Genomic DNA, 22,760 nt, shown 5'->3' with positions numbered 1-22,760 from the left:
TGCTGAAAATTGGCATTCCATGTTTGAGGTGCTTATCTGCAAAAATGAATGTGTAACATTCACAAGAGCAGTGCTTTCTGATTGGTTAGTTTGCAGCCCGGCTATAAGCGCGAATGGCTTCCTGCCCAAAGTGTTGACAGACTTGCTATTACTTAATGTTTTCCATTATTCCCATCCAAGTGCTGAGCAGATTGCTGCTGCTTATCCTAGATCTCCATCTCAAAGCTGATTGGTTTCATATTTCTCATCGTTTCACCCTGTCAAAAGGTCGACTGGCTTGCTCTGGCTTGCTCTTGCTCTTTGGCGCTGGGTCAGAGGACCAAAAAATTGTGTCTCCTTTCCCATCCTGTGCAACTGACTTGCAGTCCAATCTTATGACACAGTCGGCCTACGGATTGCAATGGACTTAGTTGTGCCAGAGGATCACAACAGCACGCTCTACAGTAACTCGCCACTTTTCTTTCTGAGGTTTTGAAATAATGCTTGAAAATGTTTGCTTTATTTGCAACATTTCTCTGCAGAAGCAGAACATGGCTGCTCTTGAATACAAAAAACAAAACAAAACACCAACGTTTGCATCTCTAGTTTGGAGATAGGAACCTTGTGTGGAACCTGTAGTTAGCTTACTCATCCATGGCTATACTTTCTTATGCATCCAGCTAGCACTCACAATTTGCCACACACCTTACCTGAGAAATGTTTGTAACATTCCTTTCAGGTAAATCAATATGATTACCACTGTACAGTCATACCTCAGGTTACAGATTCTTCAGGCTGTGCGTTTTCGGGTTGCGCACCACGCCGAACCCGGAAGTACCGGAACAGGTTATTTCCAGGTTTCGGTGCTCGTGCATGCACAGAAATGCTAAATTGCGCTTTGCGCATATGCAGACACAGCACTGCTGGTTGCGAATGCTGCAGATTGCGAACATGCCTCCCACACGGATGATGTTTGCAACCTGAGTGTCTACTGTACTGAAGCATTGTGGGGGGTGGGGAGATAGTGACTTGCCTAAGCAACCTACTGAATGCATAGTGGAGATGAATCTCTTCTGTTCATTTTTATTGTTTCTTTGCTTCATTTCCTCCAATGAAAATATGGTGAAAGAATATATTGGCATTAAGGACTGGGGTGTGGGTGTGGGTGTATGTAGAGGCTAGCTAGTTATGTAGAAAACAGGTTAGGTAAGGTAAAGTATAGGGATACGGGTGGTGTTGTGGTCTAAACCACTGAGCCTCTTGGGCTTGCCAATCAGAAGGTTGGCTCTGTCCCAGCACCTGCCAACCTAGCAGTTCGAAAGCATGCCAGTGCAAGTAGATAAATAGGTACCGCTGTCACGGGAAGGTAAACAGCATTTCCGTGCACTCTGGTTTCTGTCACGGTGTTCTGTTGCACCAGAAGCGGTTTAGTCATGCTGGCCACATGACCCGGAAAGCTGTCTGTGGACAAATGCCAGCTCCCTTGGCCTGAAAGTGAGATGAGTGCTGTAACCCCATAGCTGCCTTTGACTGGGCTTAACTGTCCAGGGGTCCTTTACCTATGTAGAATATAAAAGGGCACTGCTGGCAGATGTTGGAATATGCCACACTGGAAGATGGGCAGGTGAATGAACCCCTATCTTGTGAGTATGCCAGCATCTCCATGTCTGATTTGGAACACTGCTTTCTTAGCTCCTGCTCTCCAAAGCCTCTCATCCACCTGAAATACGTTGATGGCATCTCTGTTGACTGGGCTAATGGACAGTAGGTACATGAGAAGTTCTACAAAGACTCCAGTAACTTTCATCAAACACACATAGTGTGGTCTGTACCCAACTTGGAAACAAAAATGGGACAATGCAGGATTTGCATAAGTTTTGCTTCAGAGATAAGATTAGGTAATTCAGAAATAGAGAACCTGGAAATATATTTGAAAGCATCTCTAGAACATAGCAGAAGCAGAATTTGAACTGGAGGCTTCCTGATTTGCAGCTCAGACTCAGTGCCACTACATCTTAATAGTTTTGCTAGGCTTGAATGCTGAGGATCAAACCATTGTCAGATCCCTTGGCTATTCAAAGGAATAGTAACAGTGTCATAGAAAACATTTCACAACATTTTTTTCATGAGACATTTCAATTAATTCCATAATAAAATGGATTTCCTTGCTACATCATCCTTAAAAATGCCTGCGCTGTAAGTCATTGTTTCTCTGGGCAAAGTCAATTGAACTGTGAATGCGATTCAATTGCCATTGATCTATTCAGTCACCTTTGTTCTCAGAGCAGAATTCCACCAGCCTGGATATGTAGGAATTTGTATTACCATTTCACCTCTGATATACTGAAGCTAAAGAATCACTTTTCTTCTGATATCTTTCTTTCCTTCTTTTTTTAACCTTCAAACAATTAGAATTGTGTGTAGGCAAAACATCTTGCCTTCATAAGTGCAAATGTCTGTAGCAAGTGAGGTTGTGCACTATTGTGGTCAGATAAGTGCTCCATAGTGGTGGTGATCATTATCTGTGTCATTTGGGGTGGAGCGGAAGAAAACAAAACACAACTCTTTCCTCCTGCACCCAGATAAATGATTTGGGATGATTATCACACCTGAACTAAGCAAGTATAGGGGCGAGCTTATTGGTTAGGCCATGATTTGTACACATAACATGCCATTATATGTGTAGTTCCTCATCTAAGCTAGGCATATGTATATTGAAGAGTACATTTGTGTGCGTATGTTTTTATCTGAAGTGCTGTTTGTGTTCGAAGAAGAAGAAGAAGAAGAAGAAACAAACAGAGTTGCAACCTCTGGTCAGAAACTAGTTTTACCAGTGGACTATTTTGAATTAACATTGGTTAATAGGTCAAACCCATCCTCTTGCAAAATTGCTTGTTGACTGATCTAATCATGACCTCCACCTTTACTTCCCTTCTCTCTGTGCTAAGCCTAACAGGATAGTCTTACCCTTTGTTAATCCTTTTGCATCTCTCCTCCTTTGTTCTCCTTGATCCAGTACTACCTCATGCATTTTCTAGAGCAAAGGTGGGGAGCTTGCAAAATTGCTGGTTGTTTTTCAATTTCCATCAATACTAGACAATATGGTCACCAGTCAGGGATGATGGGAGTCATAGGTCAGCAACCTTTGGCAGGTCACAGGTTCCCCAGCCCTCCTATACAGCTAAATATGGGGAAACACACCTGTCTACATCTATGTACTACGTAGTTGTGCTACATAACTCACTTCCTCCAAATAGCTGAGGGTTATCCCATTCTATCCTCTTGCAAGGCAAACTAAGGGATAGTGCTTCGATAATTTCCTTTCTTGCAACTTGAAGCCTTTGGTTTGAGTCCTACCCTCCAGAGCAGGAGAAACAAGCTTGCTCCATCTTCCATGTGATAGCACTTAAGATATTTGAAGATGACTATCATACCTCCTCTCAGTTTCCTCTTTCCTCAGTTTCCTCTGGAACATAATTGGAAAAGCACTGTTTATGATTTGCTTTATGTCATCTTGTAGAGGGGCTTCTGGCAAGTTTTGTCTGCTCTTGCTCTGTTTGCAGCATCAGCTAATTTTTTAGATATGTGTGCTACAGAGTGTGTTCCATGACACTCCTGATAGTTTGAATGTTTGAGGAGTGCTATGAAAATGAGCACTGAGTTACGCTCACTGACTATAGTTCCAGGCACTTATTGTAGCTCGTTCTGCCCACCAAAAAAACCAAATTCTCTCACACTTTACCAGGGCAGAATGAGCTGAACATAGTAGATATGGGTAGGGAGTTGGTTTAATTAATTTGAAGTCCCGCCTACCTTTTCTGTCCCGCCTGTGCTCCCCCCACCCCACAAAATGTTGGCTCCTCCTGTCAGTACCTTAGAACGATTAATTTTTTTCAAGTCATCCCCCCTTAAACTGCATCAATAAATGTGTTTTATTATCCAGTGTGTAATACCCTTTTTGAATTACATCATCTGATGACTAATTGATGTTTGACTGAAATTACAGAATCCCAATTAGCACATTCAAGCCTTCTCTTGGGCCTGTGGTTCAAAACAAGCACATCTGCAATGCAATGGGGGGTTTGGCTTGAAAATATCTGATATACTTTGAATGTTCCAAACAGCTCCAGTTCGCTGAACTGCTTACAGGTGTGGGGAAACTCAAGGCGAGATAGCATCAACTCATATTCTTTTTACTTGCGATGTGTTATAAGTTAAGGTAGGGTGAGAAAGATGTGTGGCTGCTGCTTTTCGGAATCAGACATGCTTCTTGAAATTGATCACTTCTGCTCATGGTCTGGCAACAGAACCGAAATAAACTGAAAGCTCATTTGCATCTCCATTTTTGAGATGTTAAAAAAAGAAGTGCTGTGCTGAAGGTTTCTCCTGTGCCTTTTGTAACCATTTCCCATCAATTTACGAGACAAGCAATTGCACCAGAAAATTATTAACGGAGAGGAGAAATGTCAGTAGACTTACCACAGGTGGGCTGCAGGGATTTTTGCATTCATTCTCAAGGTGTTTGTGTGTATGTGTCCTTTCTTCCATTCTACAAACCCTTTCCCCAGTGGTCTGACCTCGGCAGCCTTCCTGGGTGCCCACATTGCTTGCAAATGCCATATTATCCTCAGCGGGGCTTTCTTGTAACCATGGGAAGTTCGGGAGACTGCCTACTGTGCACCTGACATATTTTCATTGTTTTTCTTTTAAGTGCAGTCCTTTTACTTTTAAAGAAATCAGTGTGCATTTTTTTTAAGATAAAAGGAAGGACTTCCCTTTAAAATGAAATCTACAGTAGTACTGATACAGTGGTACCTCAGGTTACATATGCTTCAGGTTACAGACTCCGCTAAACCAGAAATATTGCTTCAGGTTAAGAACTTTGCTTCAGGATGAGAACAGAAATTGTGCTCCAGTGGCGCGGCAGCAGCAGGAGGCCCCATTAGCTAAAGTGATGCTTCAGGTTAAGAACAGTTTCAGGTTAAGAACAGACCTCCAGAATGAATTAAGTACTTAACCCGAGGTACCACTGTATAATATTCTCTGTAGCCAATCTCCCATGTTTCCATTGTTTTAATTAAAACTTATGGGAAGACATCAGTTTCCCCTATGGGCCTTTTCCAGATCAGGAAGTGCAGGCACCTGGGGAGGCTGCAAAGAGCTGGAGAAAAGTTTAATGGAAAGGAAAATATGCACCCCACCCATGGCTACCAGATACTGATAAGTTAAACTCAGCCATGTACCCACTGAAAATTCTAAAGAAAACGTTGGGTTTTTAAAAAAAATTAAAAAAAATCTAAAGTGCCTTGGAAAAGAGGCCAGGACAAATTATAGAAGCCTCTTCCACAGGAGAAGTAAACTTTTGATAAATTGGGTGATAGACTTCAGCAGAGCACTACAAGAAATCACAGCAAAGTGACTTTTCATTACATACCTACGTGGCGGGGCCAGTTTGTTTTATCTGTATTTTACTGCTGGAAGGATTGCACTCTTAATCTTACAATATTTGCCTGTACACCACAATAATATTTAGCATTCTTAAAAGGAAAAGGAGTTTCAGTGAGTTGCAGTGGTTTTGCACAGGTCTTCAAAGAGAAGCAAAGCTCTAGGCAAGAATGTTGATTAAGTTGTCGTGAAGAAGGCAGGGATACAGGAGAACTGTCCCAAAATTATTTATATCATATTGGAAGTGCTATACATACATAGTACAGAATTAGCATTGTCCTTCATTTTGAGTCACGTTTATTGAAGCATGTTTAAAAGCAAACATTTCTATTCCTATCCAAAGAAGGCAGTAATCAAGGATATTTGAATAAGCAACGTTTGGCATAACACGAAGTGATCAGTCCACTTTGCTGGCTTTTCCAGTTAGTATATGAGGGATCTCAAGAGAAATTGATATATGATATATGATGAAAGGTCACAGATAGAAGGACAACTTTAAGGCTAAAGGTTGAGTGTTTTCTGAAATGAAAGCAGTCAGACATGTCCTTCTTGGCTGAACAGACAAGAAGACACAAAAGGATAAGTTATTAAATTACGGCTCAGCTGTAATGTAGCCATCACAAAGTGAGTTCACTTTCACACAGGTTAATGAGACAGTGTTCAAAGAAAGGCAGCTCTGCCAAAATGAGCAATGACACTACTGGAAGAGCAGTGAGTACCAGTGCAGACATGAAAAGAGACTGTCAGGGACTGGCTAGATAAAGAGGACCAGTGGCAGGCACCAGCCGGGGAACCCCCTAGGGATGCCTCAAAGGAGGAAGGCTCAGAGCCCGGGGAGTGGTGATGGGACACTGAGGACAGGTCAGAGGGTGATGGGAGGGGAGTGGCAGAATGCTTGGATGTTGGAACAGGCTTGAGTGAGAGAGAAGAACCAGATGCAGAAAGCAGTGCAGACTAAGGACATGAAGCAGAGAAGGAGGGGACAGAGGCTGTAGAAGCATCCATGGAGCTTGCCTTTCCTGTAGTAGTAAGCTCCCCTTCCCGCTTGTCACCAGGGTCATGAAGAGCTTTGTGTGTGGCAGAACAAATAGCACAGGTGGCCCCTCCCCGACATAGTTTAAGGCTGCTTGGGAGACATCCGGATGGGGAGGAGACTTAGGGGGAAGGAGGAGGCAAAGACCTTTAGTCCTGGCAACTGTTTCATGGGGGCCAGTCCTGTTTGTAGGCATTACTGCCTGGTATGCTCTTTTCTTGAATGAAGAGCTAACTTTTTCTGTTTGTCTCTGCATCTTGAGTGCTGACCTGCATCTGAACCAGCCCTGACAGAGACTGAATACCGGAGGCTGCATGCAAAACTAGGATCAATTATTTACTTTTGACACACCTTTGAGAATGAAACAGGGGTATCATTGCAAAATGAAAATGCTGCTTAGGTATTGACACCCTGGTTTTAAGCATATTTAAGTTGGAAGCAAGTCCCACCACATTCCACAGGGCTTACTTCCAAGTAAATGGGGGTAGGGTTGGAAGTGCCATTGTGCCAGATTTCATCTCATCTATTTTTCTGAATTTGTGAAATGCCCAACATTATGACAATAGGTCTCTGTGTGGAGGGGAGGGCCTCTCTGGGGCACTGCACATCTGTGGTGCACTGTCAAAGATGGCAGGGAACGTTTTGCCCCCACCAGTGTTTCCCCAGATGCAAGCACTTGCATGGGATAAATGGAGGTTAGAGATTGAGGTCTATGGCTCAAAGGACAGCAAGTTTCCTTTGCCCCTTAGAATATAGAGGGAACCACCACTCCATTTGCATTGTCCTTTCCTAGGTAGTTGTGGTTGTTTTATTTTACTAGCACTGTTACCATTTTAGTTATTGTCAGAGAACTGCCATCAGTTCAGGAGGGAGAGAGGAAAAGCCGGATGGATTACAGAGAGCCCCCCAAAGATCGTGGGAAGCAGCTCCTCCTCAGCGGAGGAGAGTAACCACGCCTCCAGTGGAGAGGAGCTGCAGGGATCGGAGGAGGCGAGGACACCTTGCCTGGGCAAAGCAGGGAGGAGAGAGGTCCTCCGTTACCCATGCCCTCCTTGCACAGTAAGCTTTCGCGCCAAGAGGGGAGGCGCAGACTGGGCTGCTGGGGAAGGTTTAAGGACCGCCTACTCACGGATTCTGCCAGTAAATGAGCCAGCCATGGGAGAGTGGCGCTCTGGACAGATAAAGTTTATTTTGGCATCAAAAGCAAGGCTTCACAGCTGAGCAGGGAGGTATTTGCCTGCTTGCTCTTGAGCAACCCCTTGGAACCTTAACAGTTATGTTTTACTATTTTTATCACTTATTTTCTCTAATGGTTTATTTTATTGTCTCTCTCTCTATTGAATCTGTTTAGTTTTGTTCTCTCATTCTATGTAGAATTCTGTCCATTTTTTCCCTTCTTCCCGTTCTCTTTCTCCTTCTCTCCCTCCCTCCAAGAGGTGATTCTGGTGCCACTGGTGTGACCCAGCCGAGGTAAGGTTACTACCCAGTTTTGTGTCAATGTGCCAGAATATGATGGAAGCAAACAACTGCAGATCAAGCATGAAATATTACATCTTATGACAGAAATAGGGCAGAGGCACACTGAGGGCATTAAAGAAAGTCTCCTAAGGCACAGCTGTCATTGAGCTTGCGAAAGGAGAAGAATAAGAAAGCTGATGGACTTCAAGATGTTTGCGAAGCTACTAGTAACAGGAGGATCTGCAGAAATATGCAGGCATACCATCTTTGCTGCACATTTAATGACTACCGTGGGGTGAGAAAGCGGCAAAACTAGAAAAATAAAAACCAATATCTCCAAGGGCAATATTGCCCGCTGATATCACAAAAATTCAGTCTTGCCACATGGCTGAGAGGCAATTACTTACTGCACATATAATCGGGTCATTATCACTGTGGTTCTGAGCTTTAACTTAGTGGAAACTGTCAGCATTTCCTCATTAATGCCAAACGTTAAGAGCTTTATTTCTGGGAATTGAAAACCCTGCTGCCCAAGACAACCTGTGCTGTGATAATCTTTGGAAACGGCTCACTTGGGACTCGCTCCTCTGTCTCACATCAGCCTGCTTTATGCTTCTTTTGTTATTGGCACTGAGGGGGTGCTATACAGGAGATAGGATATTAAGCAAGTTTGCTTTTGATTGTTTGGCAGGAAGATTGAGGCTTTGCATTATTATTATTTTTGCTGTGCTCTCGGCGCCTTTTCCAATTCTACTGTCTGGAATATCAGGACTGGGAGTGTAGGGGACCATGTTCCCTAGCTCCTTCCCAGTCTCAGGACTACCCTGGCCAGCTTTGTGCTTTATTAAGCCCATGCCTCAATGCTGCATAAAACCTTGAAGCACCCAGAATGCAGAGGGGCCATCTCATCCTCCATGTTTGCTCCTTTCCTAGGGATTCTTTTAACCTAGGTGTGCACTATTTTCAATCATCATCAGCCATGTACAGAGCCCAAGAAAAGTTGCAGCTTAAGCACATGTGCTGTAGAGGATGAACGGGAAGGTACATAATCATAATCATAGAATGAATGAATGAATGAATGAATGAATGTTATTTATACCCCGCCGTCCCCAGCCAGAGCCAGGCTCAGGGTGGCTAACACCAGTAAAATTACAGTAAAACATAATGGGGGGGGACACACCAATTTAAAATACAGGTTAAAATGCAATTTAAAATGCAGCCTCATTTTGATAGTAGCCCATAGATCAAAACCGTAAGGCGAGGGAAATGTAAGCGTCAGACTGAGTCCAAACCAAAGGCCAGGCGGAACAGTTTTGTCTTGCAGGCCCTGCGGAAAGATGTCAAGTCCCGCAGGGCCCTAGCCTCTTGTGACAGAGTGTTCCACCAAGTAGGGGCCAGTGCTGAAAAGGTCCTGGCCCTAGTTGAGACCAATCTAACCACCTTGTGACTTGGGACCTTAAGGTCCTCCATGGGGCATACCAGGAGAGGTGGTCCCATAGGTATGTGGGTCCTAGACCACATAGGGCTTTAAAGGTCAAAACCAGCACCTTAAACCTGACCCTGTACTCCACCGGGAGCCAGTGCAGTTGGTAAAGCACTGGATTAATGTGATCTCGCAGCAAGGACCCTGTAAGGAGCCTCACTATGGCATTCTGCACCCACTGGAGTTTCTGGATCAGCTTCAAGGGCAGCCATGCATAGAGCGAGTTACAATAATCAAGCCTGGAGGTGACTGTCACATGGAACACTGTGGCCAGATCAGGGTGAGAAAGGTAAGGGACCAACTGCTTGATACGGCAGAGATGGAATGAACTTTGTGCTGGCCAGAATATTCTCTTGCACGATCCCTACTGTGACGAAAGTGAATTTTGTAAGAGCAGAGACATGGCCATGTTGAGGGTACAGATGGACTCTGTTTCACACTGTATCAAACTAATGCATGGAAGTGGGGCATGGACTAACCTCATCTCACACTACTGTGCTTCCTGGCCATGCCCACCCATCCATCCCCACCAGCTCCGCAACGCACATGTCTAGATATCAACTGCTATTAAAACTATTGCAGATGAATTACATATTCATGTTCACATGCAATCTACTCTGTATAGCTAATGCTGGAACAAATTATAGGGAAGGACTCTTGTGTCTGTTTCCCAGAAGCACCAGCCCAGTCCCAGCTGGAAACAAAGGGCTGTAGCCAACATTAGAGTAGACACATGGAAAGGAATGGATGTGACTAACTTAAGTCCACTCATCTCTCTCTCTCTCTCTCTCTCTCTCTCTCTCTCTCTCTCTCTCTCATTTTTATATTTTTTTTTTTTTTGTTTTACAATTTAAAGGACTCATTTTTACATCCTTAAAATATGAACAACTTCCCTTCTTCTCTTTCCATGGTTCATTTTACATAACATAACTCCCTGCATATTTTACAGAAACCATACCATTCAGTATTCCATTATTACATCCATCAAAACTTATTTACCCCGTTGAATTTATCTTAATGCTGCCAGCGTTTTCAGCTGTACGCAGTTATTTCCCATATATTCAATAAACGTTTTCCAATCTTCCCTGAACGTATGTTCTTCTTGTTCTCTTATTCTATATGTTAAGTCTGCAAGCTGTGCATATTCTGTCAACTTGAGCTGCCATTCTTCTTTGGTTGGGACCTCACTCGTTTTCCATTTCGGGGCTAACTTAACATGGGGCGCAGTAGCAGCATACATAAATAACCTTTTTTGACACCTGAATTATCCCCAACAGAAAGGACTCTGGGTTTGGGGGGGGGGAAGTACTTTTAAACATCTTTTTGAATTCATTATGGATCATTTCCCAATGCTCTTTTTCCCTTTTACAAGTCGACCACATATGAAAACAAGTTCCCTCAACCTCTTTGCATCTCCAGCACTTTTCTGATTCAGCCTTCAGATCAGACTGAATCAGTTAAGTCCACTAATTTCAATGAGTCTACTGTGAGTAGGATTAATGTGGGTGTTATGTACTAAGCTTGGATCCTAGAACAATAGGCAAGTAGGATCCTAGAATGCAACAACTGATTGGCCTGCAGGAAAAGACCAATCAGGCTCCAGGAGGAAGTTAATCAGCCTATTAGGCTGGTAGGAACGTAGAATGCAACAACTGATTGGCCTGCAGGAAAAGACCAATCAGACTCCAGGAGGGAAGCCAAATCAGTCAATCAGACGGGACTTATTGTGTAAATAATGTATATAAAAGCCTGAGGTTTGGGGGGCAATTCAATCACTGTTTTACAAGCTGAAATAAAGAACATGAAATCAATACAGGACTCCGAGTATATTTCAGTGGGGTGATTGTTTTGTTTGCTATTATGTTACGTATTTTTGTGTTTAGATACAGTAAACCCCAAACTACCCTGCGATTCTCAGATGAAGGATGGTATTAATTAATAGCAGCAGTTGAGACAGTTCTTACATGAAATAGGGGGTTCTGATTAACCCCCAGTCGTCCTGCATGTATGTGTGTACACTAATGGGTGTGGTGTCAGGAACTTGCTGGATGAGAATGAGTGGTGGGAGCTGCCCGCCTTAACGAGAGTGGATTTCATGCTCTTTATTCAGCTCATAGTGGTGAGGAGGAATGGAAATTCCCCCAAAATATCTGCTTTATATACATTATTTACACAATGGGCGGCACGTGATTGGTTAATTCCCCCTGCTTTATATACATTATTTACACAATGGGTGGCACATGATTGGCTAATTCCGGGATTCTCCTGTAGGCCAATCAGGTTTTGGATTTACTTCTACCTGGAGCTGGATTGGGTGGCTCCTGCGGACCAGTCATACTGCTGCATTGTTCTAGGACCAATCAGACTGCTGCATTTTGGATCCTATTCAACTCAGTACATAACACCACCCAAGAGCCCCCCAGGGAGGCCACAGAAGACAGTGGCTTAGATCCCAGATCTTGGTGGTGGGATGCTGAAGAGCAGTCTGCGGAAGGGATAAGATGGGAGGTGCTAGAAGCAGGGGGATTGAGCAATCAAGGGGGGGGCGTGTCAGGAGAGGAAGTGCCTTCCAGGACAGAGTTAGAGGCTGAGAGTTGCAGTGTGGGCACATACCCACAGTCTTGCTGGCTTTCTTCCCCACCTGACACCCCGATCGAAGAGAGTCCTGCATGTTGCTGAGCAATGGGTTAGACAGGCCCAGTGGAGGAGCTCTCTTCCTCGACGCAGCCTTCGTCTGCTCGGGAGGGATCCAGAGTGAAAGACTAGAAGGGGAAGGGGGAGCTAGTGGTCAATTTCAGCAACGTCTCAGCTGGATTAATACAAACCAGAGGACTCGGCTGTGTTTTTCTGTTATTTTATTTTCTGTTAATAAAAAGTTAATTGCATTCTGTGCCTCCCATGTGTGCGTCTGTTCTGTGCTTGACCTGGCTCGTTGACAGTTCCTTGACGTGCATAAAGCCCCTTCTCAGGATTTTGTGTGTTCGCTTACTGTCAGGTATGGAAATCGGTAAAGCAAATGTGATTGGCATTTGTTAACATCGTTGTTTTCAGGTTTGTTTTTTCTGTTTTTTTAACTCCACAAATTACAGTACATTATTTTTTTACATCATTTTGAGGTTTCCTTTGCATTGAAATGCATATAAATTACATGAATAGTTGCATTAAAGGTAAAGGTAAAGGGAACCCTGAGTGTTAAGTCCAGTTGTGGACGACTCTGGGGTTGTGGTGCTCATCTCGCTTTACTGGCAGAGGGAGCTGACGTTTGTCCACAGACAGTTTTTCTGGGTCATGTGGCCAGTGTGACTAAGCCACTTCTGGTGAACCACAGCAGCGCACGTAAACGCCGTTTACCTTCCCGCCGGAGTGGTACCTATTTATCTACTTGCATAGCTTACAGCAAAAAGCAGACAACAAGCCAAATAAGTAGTATTTGGTAGAAGCCAAACTCTGCAGCGCAATGGAAACAGTGCTGATTGTGACAAATAAGTCAGAATGCAAATAGGTCACTGCCTTCTTACATCCCTTGCTCCCTCTCATGCTCACTGAATGAATACCCAGCTGAGTGTGTGGTTGATCACATGACCCTGTTCCACCCTTCCGTTCATGAGGGAGTGTTCATATAGACCAGGACTGTCCCAAGATATTTTGCTGCCTGAGGCAAAGGACAACACACACACAAATTCCATATACAAAAGGAATTAAGATTGGCTGTTGACTCTGTCTTCAGCATCATGCACTAAACCTGAAAGCAACAGGCTTAGTAGCTTAGAAGATAGAATATGGGCTGCATGGCACAAGTCTTCACTGTCCCTCAACATCTGCTGCCTAAGACAGCTACTAGACTCTCCCTAACAGTAGGGCCAGCCTGGATTTGGACACTTCTGTTGTACTGTATGTGTGGTCGTGTTTATACATTTTCCCCATTCACTCTCATTACAGCATATTAAGCCTGAAATATCAAAAAGTGAAGCAGATTGGTCATTAGTGTCATGAGTACAGACATGCTTTTGCAAATTCTCACTTATGGGTAGATTGTGCCGCAAAGTTGGTATGTAAGTGAGAGTCTTTTTGGCCCTCGTCACACACATATCACAAACATGCAACTTTTTTAACCCAAATACAGTGTCATCTTCTCTAATCTGAGACCTAATGAGTTAATGGCAATCGGTACTTATATTCAATTGCCTTGAATGGCCTATCTGAATGAAGGATGAATCTGAATATGCAAAAGCAGAACATGTAATGATTAGGCTAATTACCACCCTTCCCTTATTTGGTTACCTGAGAAGTTTCAAGCTGTAATGAGAATGAATGGGAAGAATAAACATGAGCACATAAATCCTCATTATGAAACAACATTATGTGTTCATAGTGCATTAAAGGTAGATGACTCTTGAAAAAGGGAGAAATCCTAAGGACTGGGTCAGAGCAAAGATCCAGTTACTGTAGCAGTCTTTTTCTAGTAGTGGTCAGGCAAAGGCCTCTGGGGCTCAAAAACGTTGAGCACCTCTGTTTTTAGAGACATCTATTTGACTGTCCACTCTCTTTTGGAAACTGAGCACTATTTTAGACTCATCTTTGGTCTGATCCAACTAAGCTGTTCATATGGGGGGTTTTTTGCTGCAAGAGGTCGTTGTAAATTGGAATAGATACTTTGTCAAAATAAAAAGGTAAAGGTAAAGGACCCCTGACCGTTAAGTCCAGTCGCGAATGACTCTGGGGTTGCGGCGCTCATCTCGCTTTACTGGCCAAGGGAGCCGGCGTTTGTCCACAGACAGTTTTTCCAGGTCATGTGGCCAGCATGACCAAGCCGCTTCTGGTGAAACCAGAGCAGCGCACGGAAATGCCATTTACTTCGTCAAAGTAGACCATTGCAAATCCAGGTGCAGTGAAGCCATGGGCCATGGGTAAGGGCTTGGGAAGTTGCAATAAACACAGGGCAACCATTTCTGGGGCTAAACAGGATTCTAGTGCATTGATAACAGATGTTAGCTGATTTTGGTGCAGGCATTGGGTGTGTATCCTTTACCAACGAGCCTGTCTGCTGGCTGATTATTGGCAGGGTTAACCAAGGTTAAAGATCACCCTATGACATACATCAAATCAAGGCTACCCTTCCGAGGTCACCATTTTGGGAGTGCTTTGACCAATCAGGCACCTGTTTTGGCATCCAGACTGAAGATCTCCCTCTGGATCCCTTTAATGGAATTCCCTGATTCCGTGGAGTGGAAGTGGGGCTCCCAACACACACCCCTGTCCACCTTGACTAGGGATCCAATCCAATGCCTTATCCACCACCTGAGTCAGCCCCTCTCCGCAAACTCACTGCCAAACTGCTCACATCTGCAACCAATCCCTAAAACCATTGCAAATACAGTGGTACCTCGCAAGACGAATGTCTCTCAAGACGAAAAACTCGCAAGACGAAAGAGTTTTTCGTTTTTTGAGTTGCTTCGCGAGACGAATTTCCCTATGGGCTTGCTTCGCAAGACGGAAACGTCTTGCAAGTTTGTTTCCTTTTTCTTAAAACTGTTACAGTAATACAGGGTGCATTGCTTGAAGAGGTGCAGTTGCGACTTGACTTCGGGGAGCAACTCATAGCACGCGGTGTGGTAGCCTTTTTTGAGGTTTTTGAAGACTTTTTTGAAAAAATTGAAACCGTGCTTCGCAAGATGAAAAAACTCGCAAGACGAAAAAACTCGCAGAACGAATTAATTTCGTCTTGCGAGGCACCACTGTATCGAATAACCAGGCCACATTACCCATTGGTGATAAATACACCTCATAAAGTCTGACCACAACTGCTGCTTTTCTGCAGCTGACAGTAGAGGTCCTTATCAGCCAAATTCTGCTGCGCTCCAGTTTTGCTTTTAAATTCTATTTTCTTTTTTGATTTGCACTGCTTATTTACAACAGGTAGCCGGGGATAACTCAACAGATACTTTTGTAGCACCTTAAAGTCTAGTTGATTGATTGTGGCAGAAGATGTACAAGTAAAAACAGACATCATGTTTGGACATAATAAACTATGTTTTAATGGTACATGAATAAGTTTTTGATTTGTAGAATCCTGCCCCCCCCCCCATCAGCCATGAACATTTTTTCTCATTGTCAACTACGGTTTGTTGTTCTGTCTGAACTAGGATAGATTGTGGTTAGTTTTAATCATGGTTTGCCCAAGCAAGCCAACTTCAAACTGTGATTTCTAATCCTGGCTCATTCAAATATAAACCATAATTAAAACTCACCACACTTACTGGTTTGGATATTATGACAAACTGTGGTTAGTTAAAAACTAAAGTAAATACTCCCAATCTCACAGCCATTCTATAGGACAGGAGCCAGCAAGGTTTGTTAGTTTCTGTTTCTCACTGAGCAGCTGCGTGGAGTCACAGGACTCTGTTTACATTCCTGGGATTCCATACGATTGGAGTCTCACGGGAAAGGGATCCGGGATGAGATGTTAGTGGTTTCCTGTTTCCTTTGTTCCTTTGTTCAGTTGCTCTCTGCTTTCATAGAGAGGATGTCTTTTCTGTTCTGCGTAGCTAGAAAATAAAACTCTTTAAAATGTAGCACATACTGTTTCATCCTTCCCTACGCTGGGAACTCTGCTGATTGAAGAATGTGCTTGGAGCCTTATCAAAGGCTCAGGTCATTAAACACGTTGGAGGCTGTTTCAAAGGCTCGGTTGAATGGAGTTCCGACAAGGTTTACCAGCCATGGGCTGGATCACTCCCATGGAAATCGTCTGTGGGTCAGACTGGCACAGCGCAACACCAGAAATCACTTCTGCGCATTCCAAGACGCAGAAAATCGTGCCTGCGCAGAAGCGATTTCTGGCATCTGGACATGCGCAGATGCGATTTCCGGTGTCTGCGCATGCGCATATGTGATTTCCAGCGCTGCTCGGCAAGTCCCTGCACCATTCTGCACCAGTTTAGAACAGTGTGGCGGGGACTCGCCGAGCAGGCGGCTTGGTTCAAAGGTGGCTTGGGGGCCGGTAAAATGGTCTTCTTGGGCTGCATCCAGCCCATGGGTCGCACGTTGCCGACCCCTGCTATAGGAGGACAGTGGAGGAGGAGCTTTTCGTATATCGTACTAAATTATAGTTTAGCATTATATTGAAATTAGACCATTGACACTAGCCTTATATTTGCAGAAGAGGATTACTTCTGCTTAAGTAGGCAGTACAGTATAACTATTGTCTAATATATATTGTCACAGGGTTGATTTATCTAGTGCAGTGATTTCCAAAGTGTGTTCAGGAAAGCCGGGCATTCTTCAAAAGCTTCCTTGGGGCTCTGCAAGGACAAATGAGAAGAAACACATGAAAGAAGTAAAGTACTCTTTCCCCTCTCTGCTATGCTCAGAATTCTTTGCAACATGTTGTGGTTCCAGGGCAAATTTCTGGGCATTCCTCAGTATGCAAATTGAGATAGTGCCCTGAAGGTAGAATGCTTGAAAAACCATCTATCGCAAGTACCTGTTTGTAGTGCCAATTTTGCCATTCTTCTTCTAAGTAGTTTTTTGCATTGCTTTGTTTTGCATTTTGGAACTTCCAGGACAATCAAAAAGAGCAGCATGCAGGGAGGTGAGGTTGGACACTAGACATTAGTTTTCCTTCCCATATTCGACTCTATCTGGGAAAAATGAAATTCCTTTCTTTTTAGGTGGACATTGCATCTCAGGAAAACGGCCTCTGAGTCATTGCATATATTACAGGGTCTCCTGCTTAGGTTGTCAATGAACATTCGAGATAAATTCAAGCTGGAATTCTTAAGACCAGTTTTCGCAGCATGAAAGTTTGCAGAAACAAATGTGTGGACTATATGATCAGAATTTGTTTGCATTTGGCAGTGATTTCATCAGACATTTAATTGTACAAAGTGCTTTATAATGCTTAACTTGCACAATCTGAAATATTGATTTGATGTTGAACGTTGTGTGAGGGTGTTCTTTGGTTTCTGCAGAGACTCTCAAAAGCAATAAATGAACACATTTTGTACCCGAAACTTGAATTTCATGCCTGAAACCTAGATATTGCAAGAATCATTCTGTATTGCTTAAGCTACTGTCCATACCCACAAGCACACACCGCTGAAGATCTATTACTGGTATTGAGATAATAAATGTTATAATAAAGACAGTTCTCAAAATTTAAACTGTAGGTCTTACAGTAATAGATTCACCAGGGGATGCAAATTCTGTTTTGAAATACACAAACATTCATTTTGTAGTTTTGTCAAGGGGAAAAGTCATACTGGAAACAGATTTTCACATTTATCAAACTCTTAGGCTTTGTGGTATACTCAACCATTTCGGTAATTAGCAATTCCAGAACTGTTATTGGTATCAAATGATATTGCATTGCATCTCATGGGACACCCTATTGACCATAATGGATAAGGGAGGGTAAAAAAAATGAATTGAAGTCATTCATCTATGGTATACTTCCCAGGTTTGAGGCCACTGTATTATTATTATTATTATTATTATTATTATTATTATTATTGGATTTAATATCCCGCTTTATCACTACCCGAAGGAGTCTCAAAGCAGCTAACATTTTCCTTTCCCTCCTACCCCACAACAAACACTCTGCGAGGTGAGTGGGGCTGAGAGACTTCAGAGAAGTGTGACTAGCCCAAGGTCACCCAGTAGCTGCATATGGAGGAGCAGGGACACAAACTCGGTTCCCCAGATTACAAGTCCACCGCTCTTAACCACTACACCACACTGGCTCTCTGTAGCAGATACTGACTGATATCATTGCCAAGAACTGAGGTTGGTCTGTATTTGTATAGCTTTCATATACAAATCCAAATCCAAATATGGATTTAATACATTCTTAAGACTTAGCAGACAGTAAAATGAAGGAATCCAGGGGATCATCTTTAAACATGCATCCATTTCCACAATTGGCCCCTTGTGTCTTTTGAGATTGTGCCTCTGAATTTAGTGGGAGTTACTTCTGAGCCGACATGTGTAGGATTATACTGCAAACCATCTGAATTTATGTATACTAGAAATCAGCAGGACAAGTTAGTCGTGGCTTAATTTAAGTCCCATTGATTTTTGTGGGAACTAAGACCAATTAAGCAAATCCAGCCCGTTTAAATTTGTATATTTAACATTTGTAGATTATGTTAAATCTTGCAGATTTAAAATTCAGTGGTATAATCCAGCCCGAACTGAACAATTGGAAGTTCCATTGATTTCAGTGCAAAGTTTTTATACTTGCTTAAAACATTCCCCGCTGAAATTAAATGGTTTTTTTAAAAAAAAGAAAAGAAAAGAAAATGCTGAGCTTTGGTTGCTTTACTTTGATCATGTTGTTTAAAATATTTATAAATTTCAAAGTAAAACCTCAAATGTTGAAAAAGTACAAAACACAATAATTTAGAAGTAAGTAAAAATGAAAAAAAAAAAATCAGATAAATCTCTCCCCACCCCACCCCCCACCCCACCACCCAATTTTCTTCAAACTCCTCCAGAACTGGAGAATTTCACCCAACCCAAATATTCAGCGAAGTGACTTTGCCTGTTTTGTGGCCTGTGAGTAGTATGAAAGAATTGGAATACAACTGTAGATTTAGTTTTATTATTGTTCAATATACTGAGCCAGTGTGGTGTAGTGATTAGAGTGTTGATCTTGGACTGGGAGACCAGGGCTCAAATCCCCACTGAGCCCTGAAACCTTCTAAGTGACCTAGCAAATATTGGTTGCATCCACATCATTCATTTAAAGTACATTTTTACTACTTTAACCATTATGGCTCCCCCTAAAGATTCCTGGAAACTGTAGCTGTTCCTTCCAGGGATTGAACCTGCAACCTTGGTGTTATTAGCACCACACTCTAACCGACTGAGCTATCCAAGAAATGTTGGCTTAGATATAGTCTGCCCCAAGTTCTTCTAGTCCTCCTCTCTTAGCCCATTGCTTCCTTTACCCACCAATTGGAACCGATAATATGTTTTCATACTGTATTAACCAAGTTGAAAAATCTCAGAAGGGTAGTTGAGTAGTTTTCTGAGGCCATTCTTTCAACCAGACTGTTGAATTCTACGCCCCAACCCCCAGCAAATATGTAATGAAGTTACACCACCCCTGAATATCATGTGGAGGGTTGGGGGAGGGGGTAGGTCTTCACACAGCCCTACAAAAATGCAATTCCCAAGATTTTGCTAAAATTACCATTTAATTTCATCTCTATAAAACATGGTGATCTGATACGGCAAATAAGGCTGCTGTCTGTGAAAGGGGCTGCTTAAAAGAAACATATGTCCAGGTAAAAATGTCACACCGCTTGTATATATGAAAATGAATTCTATTGCTGCACTGTGCCAGGTTTTTTTAAAAAGGAAACTTAGCTTGTTCTGTATAATACAGCAAATGGTTTTCCATTCCCTTACTCACTAGGTAACAGAAACCCGGACTGGTCCTCTTGGCTGCAGTAACTATGACAACCTAGATTCTGTCAGTTCTGTTCTGGTTCAGAGTCCGGAAAATAAGATTCAGTTGCAAGGTACGTGGGTGGAATTTTGTTAATTTCTTGTAGGAAGATGTTTATAGGGATATTTGTCATTTTATTTTATTTTTTGAAAACTTCTTCCTGAGCAATACATTCCATTGATCTTAAACTAGTGAGTGGAGAGTGAGTATGTGTTTATGTGTGTTTTTTTGTCACATTGGAAAAGCCAGGCCTGTGAAATTTGTGGAACTTCTTGGGTTAGAGCTGGTGTCGATCAGGTTTGGGGATCCCAAGGGCCACATTTCTTTACCAGCAAGCTTCTGAGGACCACATGTTGGTGTGGGCAGGGCCAAGAGCAAAAGTGGAAGGGCAACTGATCTATCTATCTATCTATCTATCTATCTATCTATCTGTCTGTCTATCTATCTATCATCTATCTATCTATCTATCTATCTATCATCTATCTATCTTCTATCTATCATCTATCTATCTATCCATCTATCTATCTAATCTCCTTTGAACAGTGGGGTAGTTTCCTTGCTATATAATCCTAGAGCTAGGATAGCTCAGTTGGCTAGAGCATAGTACTGATAACGCCAAGGTTGCAGGTTTGATCCCCATATGGGACAACTGCATATGTCTGCATTGTAGGGGGTTAGACCAGATGATCCTCAGGGTCCCTTCCAACTCTACAGTTCCATGATTCTGTTGTCAGTGGCAATTGCTGGCAAGTGAACCACTTAATAGTGAGCTAAATGATTTTGTGTTTGCCTGTAGGTGATACAGATACTCATCCTTTTGCTACCAGTTGTAGGACTTCATCAAGCTAAAATACCCATATAATCTCAAGGAAGGGGAAACAGACACAGATCAAGCTAAAACACTTATAGGATCACGGGAAGAAAATAGCAATGGGAAATGTGAAACAAAGGTTCTGGTTGTTTGCATTCTCCTTTTCAGTATGTTCTTCCTTGGTTGCTGGTTACAGCTACAGAGATTATTTTTAAAACTCAGATAATTTGTGCTAAGCTTCTTGAAATTCTTTTAGCTTCCCACAAAATTTCACATCTGCTTGGGCTTCTTCTGTGAAAGCTTTTGATGGTGTAAGACTTTCTCCTGAAAGCAGCCTCTGCCACCATCATCCAAATGGAGCTGTTCCTGGTGCTGAAACCTTTGCTGGTTTGGAATGTGGGCTGCCTGAAAATAACACTTTTTGGCTCTTGGGACAGGCAGTGAGAATTATCTTCCCACTGAATTGACATATAAGCTCAACATCCACCCTCCCCTTCCACTTCTCACATAATAGGACAGCCTATCTTGAATATCACATTGTACGCCTGATATTTTGGGGCATATAACAGTTTGATAGATGATCCTGTCATTTTCATTGGGGCTCATATCTCCACTGTGTTTATGGAAATTATTTGCCGTTCGGAAGCTGCTCTCCCTGAGCTCGACATAATATTTGTCAGTAAAATGCTTAGGAAATTGGTTGTTACATCAATCACAGACCTGTTTTGATACATGCCGTTGGATTCCTACAGAAAAATCGTGGCACACAGAACTGCCTTTTTAAACCATTTCATAGTCAATGTTGCCTTGGTGAGTAAAGGGTAACACACAGTCCCAAGTTTACTATGCTCCCCCACAAAAAAATTACCTTTACATATATAGATAGATGGCAAGTGAAATTGAGGGGGGGGGAGAGGAGCACAGCCTCAGCTGTGGTTTTGTTATGAACAGGAGCCATGTGGTTTTCGGACTTTTAAAATATTTTCATTACATGTCTTGTGAAGACTTTCCTGATCCATAAGATCAGACTTTGTTTTGCCCCGAATTCCTGATTTTACCTCTTCCAGATTATATAACGTTGTTTTCTTCTTTTTGGTATACTCTTGTATTGTTAGTTTTTATGTTATTTTTGTTACATTATTTTGTTGTTATGTTTTTATGTTATTTTGTGCATATCTCTTAGGGATTTAATATTAAGCAGTTTTGAAGTGCTAAGTAAATAAACAAACAAAATAATAGTATTCTCTCTGGCTTGCTGGCCTTCCACATCTAGGGGTTTTTTTTTGTGATCCTCCCTCTTGTATTTTGAAGTGGTACCATCCCAGGAGGATAGCACCATATACTTTGAATATCATAAGGAGACCCAGAGAAAAGGGGTTGCATTCACAACAGAAAATACATATAGGGCGTAGGGATGCCATTGCCTTCCTCCTCCACCCTAAGCACCATTAACCCTACAACCTAGATGAAGAGGGAGACAACAGATATAACTGAATGGAGCTAAAGCAGCTTAAAGGCCAAGTACTTGGATGGAACTGGCTCATAGAATTTGGCTCCCAGTCATTTGTAAACACCTTCATTATATCAGAAAGGACCAGATGTGATGAGCTGGAAGGATGATACCTGCTAATATAGACTATATCCTTGACTGAATTGATTTCCTCCCTATTTAGTTTGCATTGCTTCCTGTGCATTGCTGCCTGCAAATGTTTCTTGACTGCCGTGATCAAGAGAGTAATCCTGGTGCCAAGCCCGTGCATCAATACACAGCAAAGCGGAGAGACCTAAGCTCAGCAATTCCAGATAGCACAAAGCCAGTTCTAAACTCTCCTTCATTTTTTGATAGTTTTCACAAAAGGAAAGCACTCCAGCTAATCTTCTGTCTGATAATAAAAAAAAAAAACAACAACCAACCAGTTACCTGGATTAATATGTGAAACACATGTAGACATGTAAATACTTCACATTGGTGTAGATGCCACCAGTTGTGTGGGTCTTTCCGATACTATCAACATCCCACTAGGAAGCAGAATGCCCTATCCACATATTTGGGTTGCTGTAGTCACTGCCATTATCAACAACATTCCCTCATTGTCAT

At 42.6% G+C, this 22,760-nt stretch overlaps 1 protein-coding gene across 2 annotated transcripts in view; it reads left to right on the top strand.

The window, feature by feature from the left end:
- Positions 1-22,760, top strand: part of BRINP3 (BMP/retinoic acid inducible neural specific 3) — a 258,994-nt gene that overhangs the window by 164,336 nt on the left and 71,898 nt on the right. For both annotated transcript variants that reach the window (XM_081012140.1, XM_081012141.1), the window contains exon 5: positions 19,819-19,924. In XM_081012140.1, the coding sequence (XP_080868266.1) occupies positions 19,819-19,924 (106 nt within the window). The remainder of the gene's footprint in view (positions 1-19,818; positions 19,925-22,760) is intronic.

This window comes from Podarcis pityusensis (assembly GCF_964106645.2).
Source record: "Podarcis pityusensis genome assembly, chromosome: 6".
Lineage (NCBI taxonomy): Eukaryota > Metazoa > Chordata > Lepidosauria > Squamata > Lacertidae > Podarcis > Podarcis pityusensis.
The sequence above is the reverse complement of the archived record's forward strand: the minus strand, read 5'-3'. Positions and strand labels throughout refer to the sequence as shown.